The sequence below is a fragment of the Cyprinodon variegatus genome, unplaced genomic scaffold (genome assembly GCF_000732505.1).
Source record: "Cyprinodon variegatus isolate N-32 unplaced genomic scaffold, C_variegatus-1.0 Scaffold218, whole genome shotgun sequence".
Taxonomy (NCBI): Eukaryota; Metazoa; Chordata; class Actinopteri; order Cyprinodontiformes; family Cyprinodontidae; genus Cyprinodon; species Cyprinodon variegatus.
The window spans coordinates 424,903-441,922 of NW_015150671.1; the positions used below are offsets into that span (position 1 = coordinate 424,903).

Here is a 17,020-nt window from a genome sequence, read left to right on the forward strand (position 1 = left end):
GCCCTCTGGGGGGAGCCTCGCTGGAAAATCAACACCGGTTGCATAGTATACCTTTAAATTAAACATAACCATTGGGTTGGAAGGTTTCCGGTTTATCTGCCGTTTGGACTCTCAAGCTTCTGCAACCCTCCCTCAGTCCAAGATGAGGACAAGGACAAGGCAGCCGTCTCTACCATTTTCCGTCATGGTTGTGCGGTCAATTCACACTTTCATTTGTTGTTCTAACACACAGCTATTATGGCATGTATTCAAAAACAATATATGACAGAACGCATAATATCTAATCAGACAACATATTTACCTCCCCTACTGGGCAATAACTATATCAAAGTTGTAGAACACCTCCATGTCAGTTCTCATGCCAACTCCAAGGCATGAGGGGAGTTGACTCCAGTATGCCAGAAACCACACGGTCAGACCACAAAGGTTTGGGGAAACTGTTCTCTGGAGAGACCAAATTGGAACTCTCTGGCCATGTGGATTAACAGTATGATGAGAGGAGGAAGAACCTATAAAGGCTAGAAGACCTTGCCCACTGTGAAGCACAGGGAAGGGTCAGTCTTACTATGAGACCATTTCACAAGAACAGGAAATCTCTAGTGCTTGCAAGGTATATTTAATTCAATTATGTACTAGGAGATATTGAGATTATGCAGTCAGTAACACAGCTTCAGCTTAGGAGATGCAGGACTTTCCAACAGAACAACAGTCCCTCCATACCTCCATAACATACCTCCAAGATTCTCACCTATGAGATACCTTCAGATTTAAATTCGATAAAATATATCTGGTGGGATTTTTGCAAAAGTTCAAAAATCTAAATTTCCTTGCTGATTTGTGTCACATGAACCAATCAGTGACTGGAAGTAATTATGAAATGGTGTTAATTAGTGCAGCAGCTTTTTATTTAGTCAAAAACTAAGCACTGACTGCTGGTCCTGATATGGTAAAACTATAAATTCTCTTACTGTCTTTGTTTAACTGTTCAGACTGGTCATTAATTAGTGTGAAAACAAAGGGGAAATTGTTTCCCACATAGACAAGACTTAATGAGGGGGGAAAATGATGATCGAAAGTAATGTTTCATCTGGCCAGGGACAATTGTGTGTTCAAGAAAGAAAAAGGCTTCTGCAGAAATATTACAGAGCAATCATCCCAAACAGTACCAAATATTTTAGCACAAGGCCAATATTTAATAAACTAATATGAGAGAAACATATGGAAAATCCCAGGGCAATGTAACAACTCCAAGTAATAAATGTAATGACACGGATACAATAGAATAGCAATGAAGTGTCTAATGTCATGCCCATAAATGTGGAGACATGGTTAAACCAAGTCAGGGGACAAGCCACCAGAGGCCTGACAGCTGGACTCAGCAAACATTACTAAGAGTTACTCTTTGAATGTGTGTCAGCGTGTGCGTGCTCAACAAAAACGCACAGAAACACATGCACAGCAAGGAGGAATCATGGGAAGAGATTCTGGTGTCTAGACTCTATAGATTCCTCAACTTTTAGCAAAAAAAAAAGATAAGTAGTGACTAAAAGGAATGTTTTTCATCAGACACACACACACTTGTCTTTATATATAGAGTGACAACAATGTGTTGTTCTCATTGATTTTAAGTCTTTTTCAACCCCGTCTATGCCCTATACCCTGACAATGATCCTAAAACTAACCACTATCAGTACATATTTAACCCTAACCTAAACTTAATTCACATCTTAATCCTAAATCTAATCATCCTGGAAAAAAAGAAAGGAGCAGCAAATTGATTTTTACTTTTTGTCAATGCATGTATAATCATCAGCCATGTTATCAGGTAAAATGTGCTGCTACTGGGACATAATTTGCCTCATTATGGCCTTAAGTCCCATTAGCAGAAATTCTTAAAGACATCGGAAATATTTGCACTAAATGTTTAGTGAAAAAATAGAATCATCCTGCAAATATCAGGAATGATACATTTAAATCCAAATAGTAATCCAATATTTCTATAATGTAAAAGAAGATGAGAGAGTAGGGTATGATAATAGGGCATGAGGGTGAAAGTCATCACTGGGAGTTTCAGGAAGCAAAAAAACATGTAAAAAACATGAAAATCTTGTAATGTTTAGGAATCTTTTTTAAAAATGTGTTAGTCCATATCATTAACCTGTTCCCCACTAAAATGTTATAGTTTCTAAGTTGGACCAAGACACATCTATAGTAAAAAATGCCAAAGCTACCCATCCATTATTTTTTTAATTATTATTATACATTAAAGGAATAGTACACCCAAAACATGATTAGCCTTCATTTTCTACTCACCCCCATGCTGAACAACACTCTGGAGTACTTTTTTGATATCTCAAATGCATCTGGAGATCTGGGAGGCTTCTTGCTGTCTGCTGACATTCAAATAATGGAGGTCTATGGTGCCCGAGGCAGAAAGGTCCATAAAAGTCCACAAAAAACGTGTCAATATTCCTCCATACTGCTCTGCCAATGTATTCCAAGTGTCCTGAGTGGGTATCGTCCATAATTTACTCGAAACAAAGTCATTTAGAATGTTTTTAGAGCATAAACAGTAGTGTATAGGATTTCCTGAAAGCGCGCGCCTGCGAGTTCACGACGCTACGGAAACCGCGGCAGACCAAACCAGATGAAAGTCCGGCGTCCAGCGGCAAAAGTTCACTTTGATGAACTCCAGCGTCGAATAATCAGATGTGCCGCTCCCGACGCTCAAATGAGCTGCTGGACCCTTAGGCGCTGACCCCATAGACTTTTGAATCCCCCAACACCTCCGGTGTAAACGCAGCTTCAGAGCACAGTTTAGTTTTTGACTAGCAAGCCAGTGGTTATAATATTTAATGTCTTTAAGCTTTAAAACATTCCAAATATGGATCACTGGCTAAAGCGAAAATCATTGTATAAACAGAGGAACCAGGTTATAAAAAAACAACACAAATCAAAAGCGATGCCGTTGGGATTGACCCGGATACTGCAGACAGGCGTCAATATTACTAAGCAACCTAACCGACCCAAGCTAATTTCCTGGTGGAATGAGCTGCTCCATCTCTAAAATGTACGATCCCGTACCCTTTACCAGCCAAAGCTGTAAAACCTCAACTTTGCACCGCCACTTTGACAGTGAGGCAGATTGAGCTACAAATGTCATGGCCAAAAGCTATCAATGATGCACAAGTGCACCATGAAGATGAAATAAAGAGGCTACTTAAAACTGATTACTTTCTACAAAAATGTTTTGGAAGGTATTCCATCCTAAAAAATATATTCTTCTTTTAACCACTCAGTTCAGTGAGAAAAAGAGATCAAGCAAGGGAAAGGGCAAGAGAGAGCAGCTGAAACAACAGCTAGGAAGATAAAAGGTGGAAAATGAAAGCAACATATTAATTTGAGGTTTGATTAGCACAACATAAGATCTGTTGTCATTAACTATTAATCCCCCCCAAAATGTTTAAATCAACCCACTTTTAATCATATAAAGGGAGATTCCTCCCCTAATTTCAAAAGTGAATTTCAGGCACTGGTTATGTGGCTTAAATAATACAAAGAAAATCCCTACCAAACCATCAGCCAAGGCCTTAAAAACAGACAAAAAGCATGACGACTCCATGCTTTGAATAAGATCTATTCCGGCTTTGCTATCTGAATGCCAAAGTTAAAAATCAATGCTCACTGGACAAGCAGGATTTCTGCTACACAGAATTTATCATGGCAAACCACCACAGCAAAATACCGAAAATAAAGCTGCCACTTCTTCAGAATAACATGTTTTTATATTATATTGCACACTTTATACTTATCATAATCAGAGGGCTTGAAATTTCAAGTATTTTAAATATCATGAAACAGGAAAATGTACTTTATAAAAAAAAAAAAAAAAAAAAGTGCAGAGGGCTGTGGGTGTTAAAACAACACATTTTGGCCTGCAGACCATTTGGCTGCCTGAAGCAAAAACCAGGTTTCTTATGGGAGTTACTGTGAGCGTACTGTAACTTGTGCAAAAGCCTTGAGATAAAATACGAATGACATATGTTGATTTCAAAAATGGAAAAAGCAAATTAAGCTTAATTTAAAGGAAAATGAAATTAAAGCTATAAAAATGCTGCCATTGCCATGAGTTGTGTCTCATTGTGAGCTAGTTTATCTTTTATGTGTAATCATCTAAGAAAATGTGATGAACTAATGTCACTCCGAACTATGGAAGCCCAAGGAGAGGATTAGTAGGGAAAAAAATCTCAATTAAAGGTAAAAAATAAAAAAATAAATAAATAAATCAATCAATTAATCAATAAGGCTGATTAATTACCCAGACCTACTTATTACTGCTTTTATCTTTAGATTAATGTGTTAAAATATTTTCGGAACAAAAAAAGGGGCCAGAGGAGGACCCTGTGGTACTTTTAGATAGAAGGTGTAAAAAAAATTTGCATAAAAAAAAAAAAAAATAATAACAGTGTCACTGGAGGAATCATTTAGGTATTTCTGTCCAGGAAGTTGTATATTTTACATCTTCTGAGAGCATTGTATGTAACTCTAAGTAAAGGAATTCAAAACAGATCATCTATGTATGAAACACTCAAACCAACTAGTCTGGCCCAACAACCATGCCACATTAAAAGTTACTTAAATCCCTTTTTTTTATTTTCCTAGTGTGATGCTCGATTTGAACTTGGCCAATATGCATCTCCTGACATTTAGATGCCTTAATGTATTCAGCTACTGCCATAATTTTATTTAGATACGATGATATGTTTGCACCATGAACCATGTGTGATGCATTCCTTGCTTGATGCCATTTCTATCTGTGACTTTTCTTTCCATATGATTATTCCCTAGTTCAAGACTGATATATAAGGACTTAAAATATGGGACTTTATCTCCCTTGACTCCACAGTTTTGGTTAATTAACAATACTGAATGGTTTGCTTACCCAGCGCTCCAAAAATATTTCTTAATATGTCTAAAATTAAAGTTCTCAAGGGAGAAAATAAGCAACAGTGTACCTTTTGTGATCAAGCAAAGGCATGTCAAAGGTCTTTGCATTTCCTGCCACCCAACTTGTCTAGCTGGCTTAGCAACACAACCCAAGATCTTTTTTCCCCAGAAATACTTGGGTTCAATGCAAAATAAAGCAGAAGCCAACTGCAATAATTCTCACTTTGGCTGTTCAATCATGTTTGGGAAGGGGGAGTAAATACCTGATATACACTATTTGTTCTTCATGTCAAATACATGAAATAAAAAAATACAACATGCATATTACAATCCTAAAACAAACTAAATAAAACGTGTTGTGGCACAAAAGGAAATAGCAAAAGGACATTTGCTTAAGAGATCCAAACTATGATAAACTATCATCAATGCTAAATAAATAGGGCCTCTATTATAAACAGTGCATCTTTTCACAGGAATAGCTGTAAAGAAAAAAAAAAATGGTTACATGTTATATGAATACTTAAAGGGATTAAGAGAATAAAAAAACTTAGGAAAATTTACTGTCTGTGGAAGGCTATCTACATGACAGATGTATATGAACAGAATAAAAAAAGAACCTTTAATTTCTTTGTTTTTCTTTTAAATTTTTTCAATCAAGTGCATTTAAATCCTCACAAAATAAGCTAAGTATAATAAAAATTAGCCGCAAACACCTTAGGATCGTTCCAAGTTCTGGAAGACAATCAGAGGGCTTTAAAATAAATAGAAGTGGCCCTTTTAAATTTAAGCATTATTACCAATTTATCACTATGAAAAATAATAAAACTAAACTTCTATGAACAGCATTGAAACCACAGTCTGCTGCTGAGCTGTGATGTTTAACATCCAAGATTAACAAGTCTGCAGGGCCCGCTGAACTTGTTCTTTTTTTCTTTACACTAGTCTGATTATTGCATAAATGTTTAACAAAAGTTTTCTAATGTAAATTTCCTTAAATAAATGTCCTGCTCTGTGAGAACACGCCTTTGCTTTTGGTTCACCATAATCAGGTGATCCCACGGTTATGAGCAATTACAGTCCAATTTGTAATCTTTAAGTTCTAGCAAAAGTGTTTGACTCATTTATATCCATCCAATTAAAACAAAGAACACTGTACCATCACAACAACCTTAAAAGTAATAGACATTAAAACAGCTCTTTAAAGTACACATGCACGTTTGACATTAATAGACCTATCAAGGACATTTGACACGGACAACTGTCAGCCTTATCAATATCATGCAAAAGATTTGCTAAAGTATTAATATGGTGCAAAGCTTAATGAGGCTGAGAAAATGTAATGGGTTGTCTGCTCCTTGTACATTCTTAAACTTTATATCTTAGTCAGCAGATTCCTATAAAGGAGAACAATAATAATCTTAATGCATTTTTCCTGGAAAATAAAATGTAAACATAAAATACAAACAATGATCCTTATAGTAAGGCTCTTGTTCCATTTGGAAAGCAAGCCTCCCATAGAATGACTGCCGTCGCCATGTTTCAGGGTGGTGCTGGTTTTGTTAGAAGTGACGTACTGTTAGCTTCTCACAACACATTTATTTTGCATAACCAAAAAATCTGAATAGTTTGTTGATATTGTGCATTTTGTTGTTGCAACAGGTACAATCTGTTGTTCAATACTAAAATATTTGAGATGCTAATTGTCCTGCAACTAGACTGCAATCATAGACTCTTAGGCAAAAATATAATTTATTAACTAGTAACTGTTTAACATAACAGACATTTTAATTGAATTGGGTCTGGTAAGGTAAAATAGCTTGCTTGATATTTTATTCAAATGCAATATTAGAACCAGCTGAATATAAACAGGAAACATATGAATGATTCTTAAATATCAGAATGGGTGCTAGCTAGCGAGTGAGCTCACAAAAAAGAACACAGACAGGTCTTTGCTTGTCCCCTTTTCTGCCTGTGTCTCTTTACCAGGCAGCTGCAGAGGTCTGAACCTGCCTGAGAAGCAGCATGGCGGCTGGTTTAACAGGTGAAGGCTCACAAGAGGGAGAGAAAAAAAAAAAAGAAATCATAAAGCTGTTGGTGCACCCCTTGCACTGAGACTCACATCCCCTCTAATGGCCTAACCTGTTCATCACAAGGGAAAGTGGAGAGAAAGAGAAAACAAAATGCACCACTGCTGACCTTTTTAACAAACTTATGTTCTTCTGACCTCCACTCACATGCCTCTGTGTTAAACAAGATTTATGCTGGTCAGTTGATAAACTTCTCCTACAAAGGCAATCACTTTTCTTTGAAAATATAGATTAGCTTAAAATACTAACACCACTTTATGGAGGAAAGTTTTTCCACAAAAAAAAAAAAATTAAACAAGTGGTAAATCATTTTAACAGCTGAATTAAGTGTTTTGCAATATTTTTGTATGTGAATTTGACACCCTACTGGTGATGGACGGTTACAGGTGCTTGTAAACAACAGGACACTGTTGAATATTAATCTCTACTGCCCTGATATTAAAATGTTGGTAGTTGGTTTTCATCCATATCATTTGTCCAGAGAGTTTACCAGTATTCTTTTGGTAACCATTTACATTCCTTCTGCTGTTGCATCAGTTTCATTGTTGCTAAACAACAGACAAAAACAGCTAAATGAATTTATGGCAATAACCGGTGATTTGAATCACACCTCCCTCGCTTCTACACCTCCAAAGCTCCAACGGCTGCTGTACCAGAGAAAACAACTTTGGATTTGTTTAATGCACATGCAGAGGACTCATACATCTCTACAATAAGACCTGCTCTAGGAAAATGGGATCACAACATTTTTTTTTGCATTTTTCTGCACAGTGAATAAGCCTCTTTAAAGCTACAGTGTGTAACTTTTAGCGACATCTAGCGGTCAGACTGCAGACTGCAGCAACATGAACATCTCCCCCCACCGCTTCTCCCCTCCAACAGTACGGCGAGCGTTACGGGACAAAATGTCTTCCACGACGTCAGCATCACCTACCTTCTCAAGTGATGAGGTTTGTTTACATAGATAATTTTACAGATAGTATTTCATTAGTCTGTGTAGGGTATAGATTTCATGTAGACTTAAGATAATAAATATACCCGTTATTTTTTCTACATCGTTGTGACATTTTGGCGATCTCGCAATCACTAGTTTGTTGGCTCTGCGCTGCCGTAGCGCAAAGATGTCTGCCTCCATGGCTGCGAGACCCGCTCCTATGTAATTATAAATAACGAATTCTAAGGCAACGCAAATATTAAGGTTAAGAGGCTGAGCTCGTAGATGATGATAAAATAACATAGTTATGTATAATATATTACATTTCTGACTGTATATCCCTGTAATTATTACACACTGTAGCTTTAAGTGAAACGATCTATATTAAAAAGAACTGTAAAAAGATGGTGACAGGAAGCTGAAGAAGGTCAGCAAAGTTGTTTTGAGGTGACAGAATGGAATGCAGCGAGTCAGCCACATGGAGAGATCAATGCAATGACTGAGTGACTAACTATATAATCTCTGCGTAGATACCGACGTCCCTACCCGAACAGTAAAATGCTTATCGAATAATAATAATCATCATCTCTGGATCACCGGTGATCTGAAGGAATAATAACCAAAAACATGATTCAAGACAAAGAAAAAGAACATAGAACCACAGAATTAAAATAAGCAACATTGATTTGAGCAGTGTAAACATAAGGCTATAAATGCAATCAAGTTTTGTGGTAGTGATTTAGAGAGATTTAGGCACTTAACATGCGGCTTAAATAATAAAAAGAAAATACCTACCAAACCGTTAGCCCAAGAATTAAAAACTGACTCCATGCTTTGAATAAGCTCTATTCCGGCTTTGCTATCTGAATTAGATTAGATATTTTTTTGCCTTGCTGGTATTGCTGCTGATCTCAATACCAACCACCCAGCGGGCCATTTACAGCTTTAATATATATATATACTAAAACTTATTTATCCATTTGTTTTAAACTCATACTGCTTTAAGGAGATGCTTGCTGTGAGACTTCACTGTCTGCTGGAGGTGAACAGTGCTGCATCCCTGAAATAGTTACACCTTGTGAGGGGAGTCTTTAGCTGCTGGTCCTTTACTCCATGATTAAATCATTTTTCTGGTTACGTTTTTTCCTGAACATCATTCTTGTGTAGGAGAGTATAATTCTTCACTGCTTCACCTGCAGTATTTTTTTCCTGCAGTGTGCCTCAACGACTCATCATACTCCATCATGTGCTCATTATTAAATGTCAAACTGTATAAAAACAAAAGTTCCCCATGACAGTAGGGCTGGGTAAAAAAAAAAAAAAAGATTTAATCGATTTTGAATCGCTTCTTTTACATATTTGCAAAATCGATGTCTAGGGAATAAGATCAATTAGTTTTATAGTGACGTGCGTGACGTTCACATTCAAATGAGCAGGAGAGATGCACTCAAGCTTACTTAAAGCTTGACAGCTGCAAATATAGCCAAGAGGTGGAATGAAGAGTTTTTCACTTTTCACAAACATGTTTGCACTTATGAGACAGTTTGGGTCCCATCTCAAGTTTAAATTGTCTGATTTACAAGTTTGCACTTTGTGTTTAATGTGACAGGAAAAATTAAAAGACATGAGTATTTTGAAACACAGTTGAACCACTTTCATTATTGTAAAAACAGATCGAATCGAAATTAACCGATTTAGAACTCTATTATTCAAAATCAAATCGATTCAGGACTTTGGTGAAAATACACAGCCCTTAATGACAGTGTTCAGGATTTGCTGTCGGGCTGCGGAGTGTGAAGGAAAGAGGAAGATCTTCTATAGCTGGAGTCTTTGCAGATCGCTAGGTAAGAGGTACAGGAGATCGGTTTTGGCAATCAACAATCGCGATCACATACTTTTACAAGAAAATCTTCTGCTTATAATGGGTGGCTAATCGATCGGCACACCACTACTCGAATGAATCAGATTAACAAGAAACTGAGTACCGGGAGCTGGTGAATCTCTTTGTGGCATGGACAAGAAACAATCATATAAACAAAACAAAAAAAAAGATTGTAGATTTCAAAAGAAACAGGAACATTGGGAATTCTGTTAACATCATTAGGTAAAAAGTGAAGGTGTTGAGCTTTAAAACTCAACTGGAGAACCAACTGTGACAAGAAGGGACAAAGCTGACTGTACTTCCTAAGGAAGCTTATTACCCCATTTACACTACCCTTGAAAAACCATCCGAGACCGGTCCGAGCTCAGTAACTGAGATAACTTATCGTGTGTAAATGGAAAGCAAACTGAACTGAACCAAGCTAGACACAACCGAACCGAGATAACTGCAGACCAGTTCCAAAGCTGGGCTCGGCTCGGTTTTTCCCTGGCTCGGTTCTCTGATAACAAGAGCGCATGAGCAGAACGCGTCATCTCCGTCTGGCTGCACATCCTGATTCACACTCCATTCCAGTAGTTGGCGGTAATGCCCCTCCAGAAGTTGCTTGCCAACTAACACAAAACAGAAGAACAACAACTATAAACAACTATAAACATCCACGAAAGGTTGCCGTCTTCGCCTGACCCTCCGCAAACACCGAAGTACAGCAATAATAATCCAGCATAACTTTCTGAATGTGACGGGCGCCACAGTTTTGATTTGCTTGATTCCCTCCTTCTTCGTCTTCTTCTTCTTGTGTTTTATGGTGGTTGGCAAACAACTTTTGGTGCATTACCGCCACCAACTGCTTGATTTCCTCCTTCAATACTGGCAGTAATACCGCAGATCATCACTAGGAGGCGAGGAGTCTCGGAACCGAGATAGCGTGATGTGTAAATGGTCGTCAGAACCTAGCTCGGCCTGGTTAACTGATCCGAGCTCGGACCGGTCTCGGCATGGATCGGTTTTTCAAGGGTAGTGTAAATGGGGTTTATGAGTCCTTCAGTGTTTGCCCTAAGATGCTGAATATTTTCTATAAACATGTTATGATCTCTTCTGCTATCATTTGGGGTAACAGCATTAAAGACAATGACTTAAAAAAGCTTAACAAGCTTAAAAAGAAACCCAGCTCTGTTCTAGGAACTCCTCAGGAACGTCTGAATAAGATTTCACAAAGAATAATTGTTCAGAAAATGAAGAACATTATGGACAGCTGCAAACATCCTCTTCAGAAGCCTGTTAAACAAAAAGTTACACAAAAGAAGCCTGTTAAACAAAAAGTGTCTTTCATCAGAGGCTTCTTCAGATCTGGTACAAAACAAACTGCTACCTGCTTCCTGCCCATTGCTATTAAGATCTATAACACCTATGGAAAAAAGCGGAGGAGGGAATTACATCATTTAATTTCCCTTTGGGATTAATACAGTGATTCTGAATTGAACTAAATCTGTCAATGGCAACACTAGCAGTGTCCCGTTCAACTGAGGAGAAATTCTAACATTTTGAAATGATGCTAAGATGTTATCAGACAGGAAAAGGTTTTAGATCATCAATGAGAAAAAAAGCAACCGTTCAGGATGGACACATTAAAATTCCTCTTCTCCAGATGGTGAAAAGAAAAACAAGAAAAACCTTTTGATTCTATTCTATATCTTCACATCTTGACTCTTGACAACTTTCCATATCTATAAAATAAAATATATGATGGGAGGAGTTTGTTTTTATAAATTGATATCTAAATTATTTAATTGACGTAAGGGTTATTTATAAAGGAATATATCTTTGAATTTGGAAAAGGAGGGAAGTTATTGTAGATCTGAACAAAACATCTAAGAACAGCAATTTCAGAAATGCCTGGCATAGCACATATGTACACTATACTGCTAAAAGTATTTGCTCACATGCCTTGACTTGCATATGAACTTAAGGGGAATCCCATTCATAATCCATAGGGGTCAATCTGCTTTTAAATTTAAATTTAAACAGCTTTAACTCTTCTGGAGTGCCTATCCACAATGTTTAGACATGTTTATGATGCTTTTTTTTTTCCTCCAAAAAAAAAACATTTTTTAAAGTCATGGACTGATGAACAAGAAGGCCTGACACTCAGGTTATCATACAATTTCATCCCAAATATGTTCCATCAAGCTGAGGTCCAGACTCTGAGAGGGCCAATAAAGCTCAGCCTCACCTACCTTATGTCTTTATGCACTTTGCTTTGTGTCATTTTAAAGGAGGCTGTATCCAAATCTTTTGTCCTGAAAATGGTTGGAGCATGGTACGAAATCTCTTGGAAGTCTTTTCACTTAAACTAAAATGCCAAGTCTAGCTCCTGAAAATAACCCCACATCATCCCAAATCCACCAGACTTTACACTTGACCCAATACAGTCAGACCAGCACCGTTGCCTGGCAACCTCCAAATCCAGACTCACTCTACAATCAGATTGTCCGATAGGTAAGCATGATTTATCAGTGCAGAGAATGTGCCTCCTTTTCTCTAGTCCAGTAACGGCTTACTTTAAACAACTGCACCCGAACTTTTGCATTGCACTCTGGGAAGTATGGCCTGGATGCAGCTGTTCAGCCTTTAAAACCCATTCCATGAAACTCTCCACAAACTGGTGTACAGGCAAACTTGACTGCTATATAAAGTTTGAAAATATGCAGCAATTGACATTGCATAAAGTGATTGACCTCTGCACACTATGCTTCTTTTATGTAATCTACTAACAAAGCACTAAAAGTTCATGATGGACTGAACTTGTTGCACAGTGACACGTTCTTTCACAAATATTTGTCAAAACAGTCTGTACTAAGGCCCAGAAAAAAAAAAAAAACAATTCAATGAATTCATTTTGATTTTTTGTAATAAAAAAAAAATTTTAATAGATTTTTTTTGTTTCCCCGGAGTTTCTGTCGCTGCAGTGTTACTCTCAGGCTGCAGTTTGGAAAGCGACAGCGTCACACGAAACAGGAAATTACATCGTAACTACAGGTGAGTGAGAGGTTTGTTCTCAAAAAAAGGAATAAAATTATCTGTTGTTTGGAATTTCAGAGCTCAAAGTTCTTCGCCGTTGTTGCGGTTTTCCGGAGTGCGGCAACTGCAGGTGGTTTTGTTTGTTTTTTTTTGTCGGGAGGGGAAAATAAACATGTCAACATGGGTCTCATAGCAACACCGGGGAAAACTGACTGCTATGATTGGGGGGGATCTGAAAAAAAAAATTGCTAATTGAATTAAAATAAAAAGAATAAGAGATTTTATTTTTAGGCCATACCACTCAGCTCTACTGCCGATTTTAATTGTTTGGATGGCTGAACAAATGCCTTTGGCAAAGTAGAGTATCTATTCAATCGTTCTTTGACCGTTTATGACCTGAAGACAGTTAGGCAAATAAGTTTCAAGCCAGTTGCTCACTTGTTTTCTGCACCCCTACATGCAGCAGCCAATGCATCCATGAGATGCCACACTCACAAGCAGTCCAACTATATAGTCCAAACATTGAACAGTTCCTGAGCAAGGCTGTGCTATTACTTGTCAGATTTTTACAGGGCTCGTTTTTAGCGGATCTGTAAAGCATGCTCTCCACAAGTCATGACATAATAGACCGCTCAGACAAGTTTTACCGTCCACCTCCTCCAGCCAAAATTTGTTAGCACATGCTGATGAAAATTTAAATTGATCTATACATTTATATAAACATCAGTTTGACAGGTACAACAATCAACTAATTACTTAATTTTAAAAAATGGAAAAATTCTAATTAGAAGTGAAACCCTATTGCAGCGGATATTATCTTTAGTCATCTTTAATCAAGGATGAATTATAAACGACAGTCTTCAGTGAATTTATTGGAGAGTGAAGGAATAGCTGTAACCTTACTGTCTGCTTGCTATACCCTCCCAGCTTTAAAAAAATAAGCATTATAACAGAAATAACACTGAAGCTCTAACAAAAGGGCTTATAGTAAAACATCCAAACAAATTTAACTAATATCATCTCCAGGTAAGATTTAAAATGTTTGGCATCATTTTATAGCTTTGCAGGGCACACTGAGGCTTTAAGCCTGCTGTGTCACTAAATATGAAAAGCTGATAATATGGGAAAGCAGTACTTCAAGGTTAAAGAGACTCTGCGAATGCAATAGAAAACTATAAAATAAATCACTCAAACAAAACACTGACGGGAGTGAAGTTAGGCAGCTGACTGTAGCAGAACTGGGGTAATTCATTGAATCATAACATACATTTATTGCAGATTTAACGTCTCTCAGCCCTAGTTATACGTGACTTACACTTCTATTGCTCTTCAGGAGGATCTTAGTGTCAGGTTTCAACAGAAAAAGAATAAGGTTTGCTACCTTTATTAACCCATGGAAGTTATTTTAGCAGCTTAATTGTGCTCTTGGCTGCAAACTGAGGTTAGATGTGTCACTCAAATAATACTGTGGGCTGCACAATGATGAGAAAACCTGTTATTGCGATATGTTTGTTGAATTATTTTATTAAATTTACTAAAAACTAAACTAAAAACAGTTTGTCTTTCAGAAACTAAAATAATGCATCAAAAGTAAACATAAGAAAATCAATGGACGACCAAAAGGAGGGAAACATTTCAGCGCACAACTCTAAATTTGCAATATTTGCTTTAAAACTTAAGATAATAAAATTAGCTAAACCTTTCTTCTGATTAAAAATGTTCTTCATTCAAGCCTAAATCTAAATATAACTTGTGTGCATCAAGTCAAGGTACAATGGAACTAACGCTCCAGTCACATCGCAGGCAGATGCGACTCATATCAAACTTGGTCATGGCAGCCAGAACGCCAATTTTCTATCTTTTCACCACCATGAATCTGTATATAAATGTGGCCTGAGTGGATTCTTATTATCTGGGTGCAAAACTTTAGGCCTATTCAGGCTATTTAGGCCAGATATTTGAATTGAGAAAGCTTCCTGGAGGGGTAGCGAAACGTCTTCAAATCTTGGAAAACAAGTCCAGTGGATTGTTTTTTTAAATTTTAGGGAATGACTATGACCTGGATGACTGAGAATCCTCATCAGCATTAGGCCTATTCTACACTAACATGAAAAAATTTATATTTTAATTATCGGTTAGGAAATAATTGCAACAACTAAACACAACTAAAGATGCTGTAACACATAAGCCTGGCCCTTTGGTGACACTGAAACCACACTAAAACCTCTGACAAAAACATCAGGCACGTGCAGACAGCTAATACAAGGTAAACAGTGCAACATGGCGGCAAAGAGGCGAATGCTACAGCTGGAGCTATGACGTCACTGTTTAAAAACAAAGACACGGTTTGCATGTACACACTAAGTTTGAAAGGTTTCCATGTGGGAATGCCGTTACAAAAATGATCATATATGGTCCCCCACAATGCTGGATCTGTTTTGGTGAGATATCACAGTAACTGCAAACAAAATGTGCAAGGATAGTCAATTGTGTCATTATAAAACAGTTTGCTGTTTAAGTATGTGACTGTAGACTTATGCAAACGTGAAGCATAAAACTTACAGACATCGACTGGATGTTTATGTTTGCAAACAATTTCAGGCTTTAGACTCTTGTATAATGTTCTGATCTTACCGTGTCTATCGAAAACATTGCAGGGCTGGCTCACATGGCGTGTTGAGTCTCTCTTTCCCCCCTTGATGAAAGCAGGCAAACTGGGTCTCCTCTGGTCCCCTACAAATTTCCCCGGCTGCTGCCCCATAAGGGCAGGGTGCCAGGCTGCAGCCGGGACTATCCAAGCTGGTATCAGTTGTTCCCCCTTCGACAGTTTGGTATCAGACAAGCAGAGGATCAGGGGAACACAGGAGACCCTTTCCCAGGCTCAGAATGTCCCTTCTGAGAGAACGGGTGATTCAGGTCACCTGAGCAGATCAAAGTTACACCAGTATGTCTCCGCGTGTCACACATTAGAGGAGTGTCTGTGCTTTACAACAGAAAACAAGACATTTCAGGGGAATCTGAAAGAAAAATAAGAGGATTTACGACTCAGCAGTTATATCAATAAAGGGGAAATCATTTGCTGCATCAAAGCAACTTAACCAGAAAAACATATTTATCTGAATTCAAAAAACAAAAATAATTTTACATTATCCAGCATGGTAGCTTGCTGGATGTGGTTTTAAAACACAGTTGCCTAGATTAGAGTGACATCCATGCCTGAACATTGTTTTTTTTTTTTTTTTACTGGAAATATTCCAGGAAGTAAAATTCCTCTTCACTGCAAGTTTAACAAAGTATGTTGACATTTTATAAGTCATCTTTCAATCAACTTACAGCAAGTGCACAGCAACAAGTGGGATATACTCTATGATGCATACAGCTAGGGAAAAGTCAGGAAACTCCAAAACGTTCTCTGGCATCTCCTTGACGATACTTTAACTATAGTAATGGTAAACTTTGAAGAAAATAACAGGAGGAAGCAGAAAGACGTTGTTAGCTAAAAATATGAATGTTTGGCACTGGTTCTTATTCTGGTCCTCATGGACCACTGCATGTTTGAGATGTAATTCTGTTGCTGCAAACTTGAATGAAATGTGTTCACCGAATTGAGAAAAAAAAACAAAACAAAGAAAAACAAACTAAATCAGATGTGTGGCAGCAAAGAGACACCTAGAACCAGAGTTGAGAACCACTGATCTAGGATATTCCAAAACTATAATGACAATAAATTATTTTCAGGCTCAAAAATGTCTAATTAAACAAAAAACAAACAGGCCATAAAAGACAATTTCCTTATTCTAGTTATACAGTTAGTTTCATGTGGAGGATTTATAGACACATTACATTTGTAGGCCCCTTTCATCAAGAAGATAATCAAGTCATCTGCTTAATAATCATTTAATTAAGATAAAGGTTAGAAATGCTACATTTTTTAAGTCCTATAGGTTTGGAAGGACTATGACCATAAAGCTGTAGTCACATTGTTGTTTCGAATTTATATCCATAAAGATAAAAGTGACAAAGATTTTAAATACTCAACCTGATTTGCTGTAATTCTTTCAAAAAAACTCAAACACAAATGCACCAAAAAAAAAAACATTTGTTAAACAGCAAAATGACTCTGAAAAAATTTTTTTTCAGAACTTTTAATGT

General features: G+C 37.3%; 1 protein-coding gene across 1 annotated transcript in view; it reads right to left on the reverse strand.

Annotated features, from left to right (window-relative positions):
- The window catches only part of abl1 (ABL proto-oncogene 1, non-receptor tyrosine kinase), a 48,266-nt gene that overhangs the window by 29,582 nt on the left and 1,664 nt on the right, over positions 1-17,020 (reverse strand). Inside the window, exon 2 of the mRNA XM_015380610.1 lies at positions 15,503-15,885. Within this exon, the coding sequence (XP_015236096.1) occupies positions 15,503-15,629 (127 nt within the window). The 5' untranslated portion in view covers positions 15,630-15,885. The remainder of the gene's footprint in view (positions 1-15,502; positions 15,886-17,020) is intronic.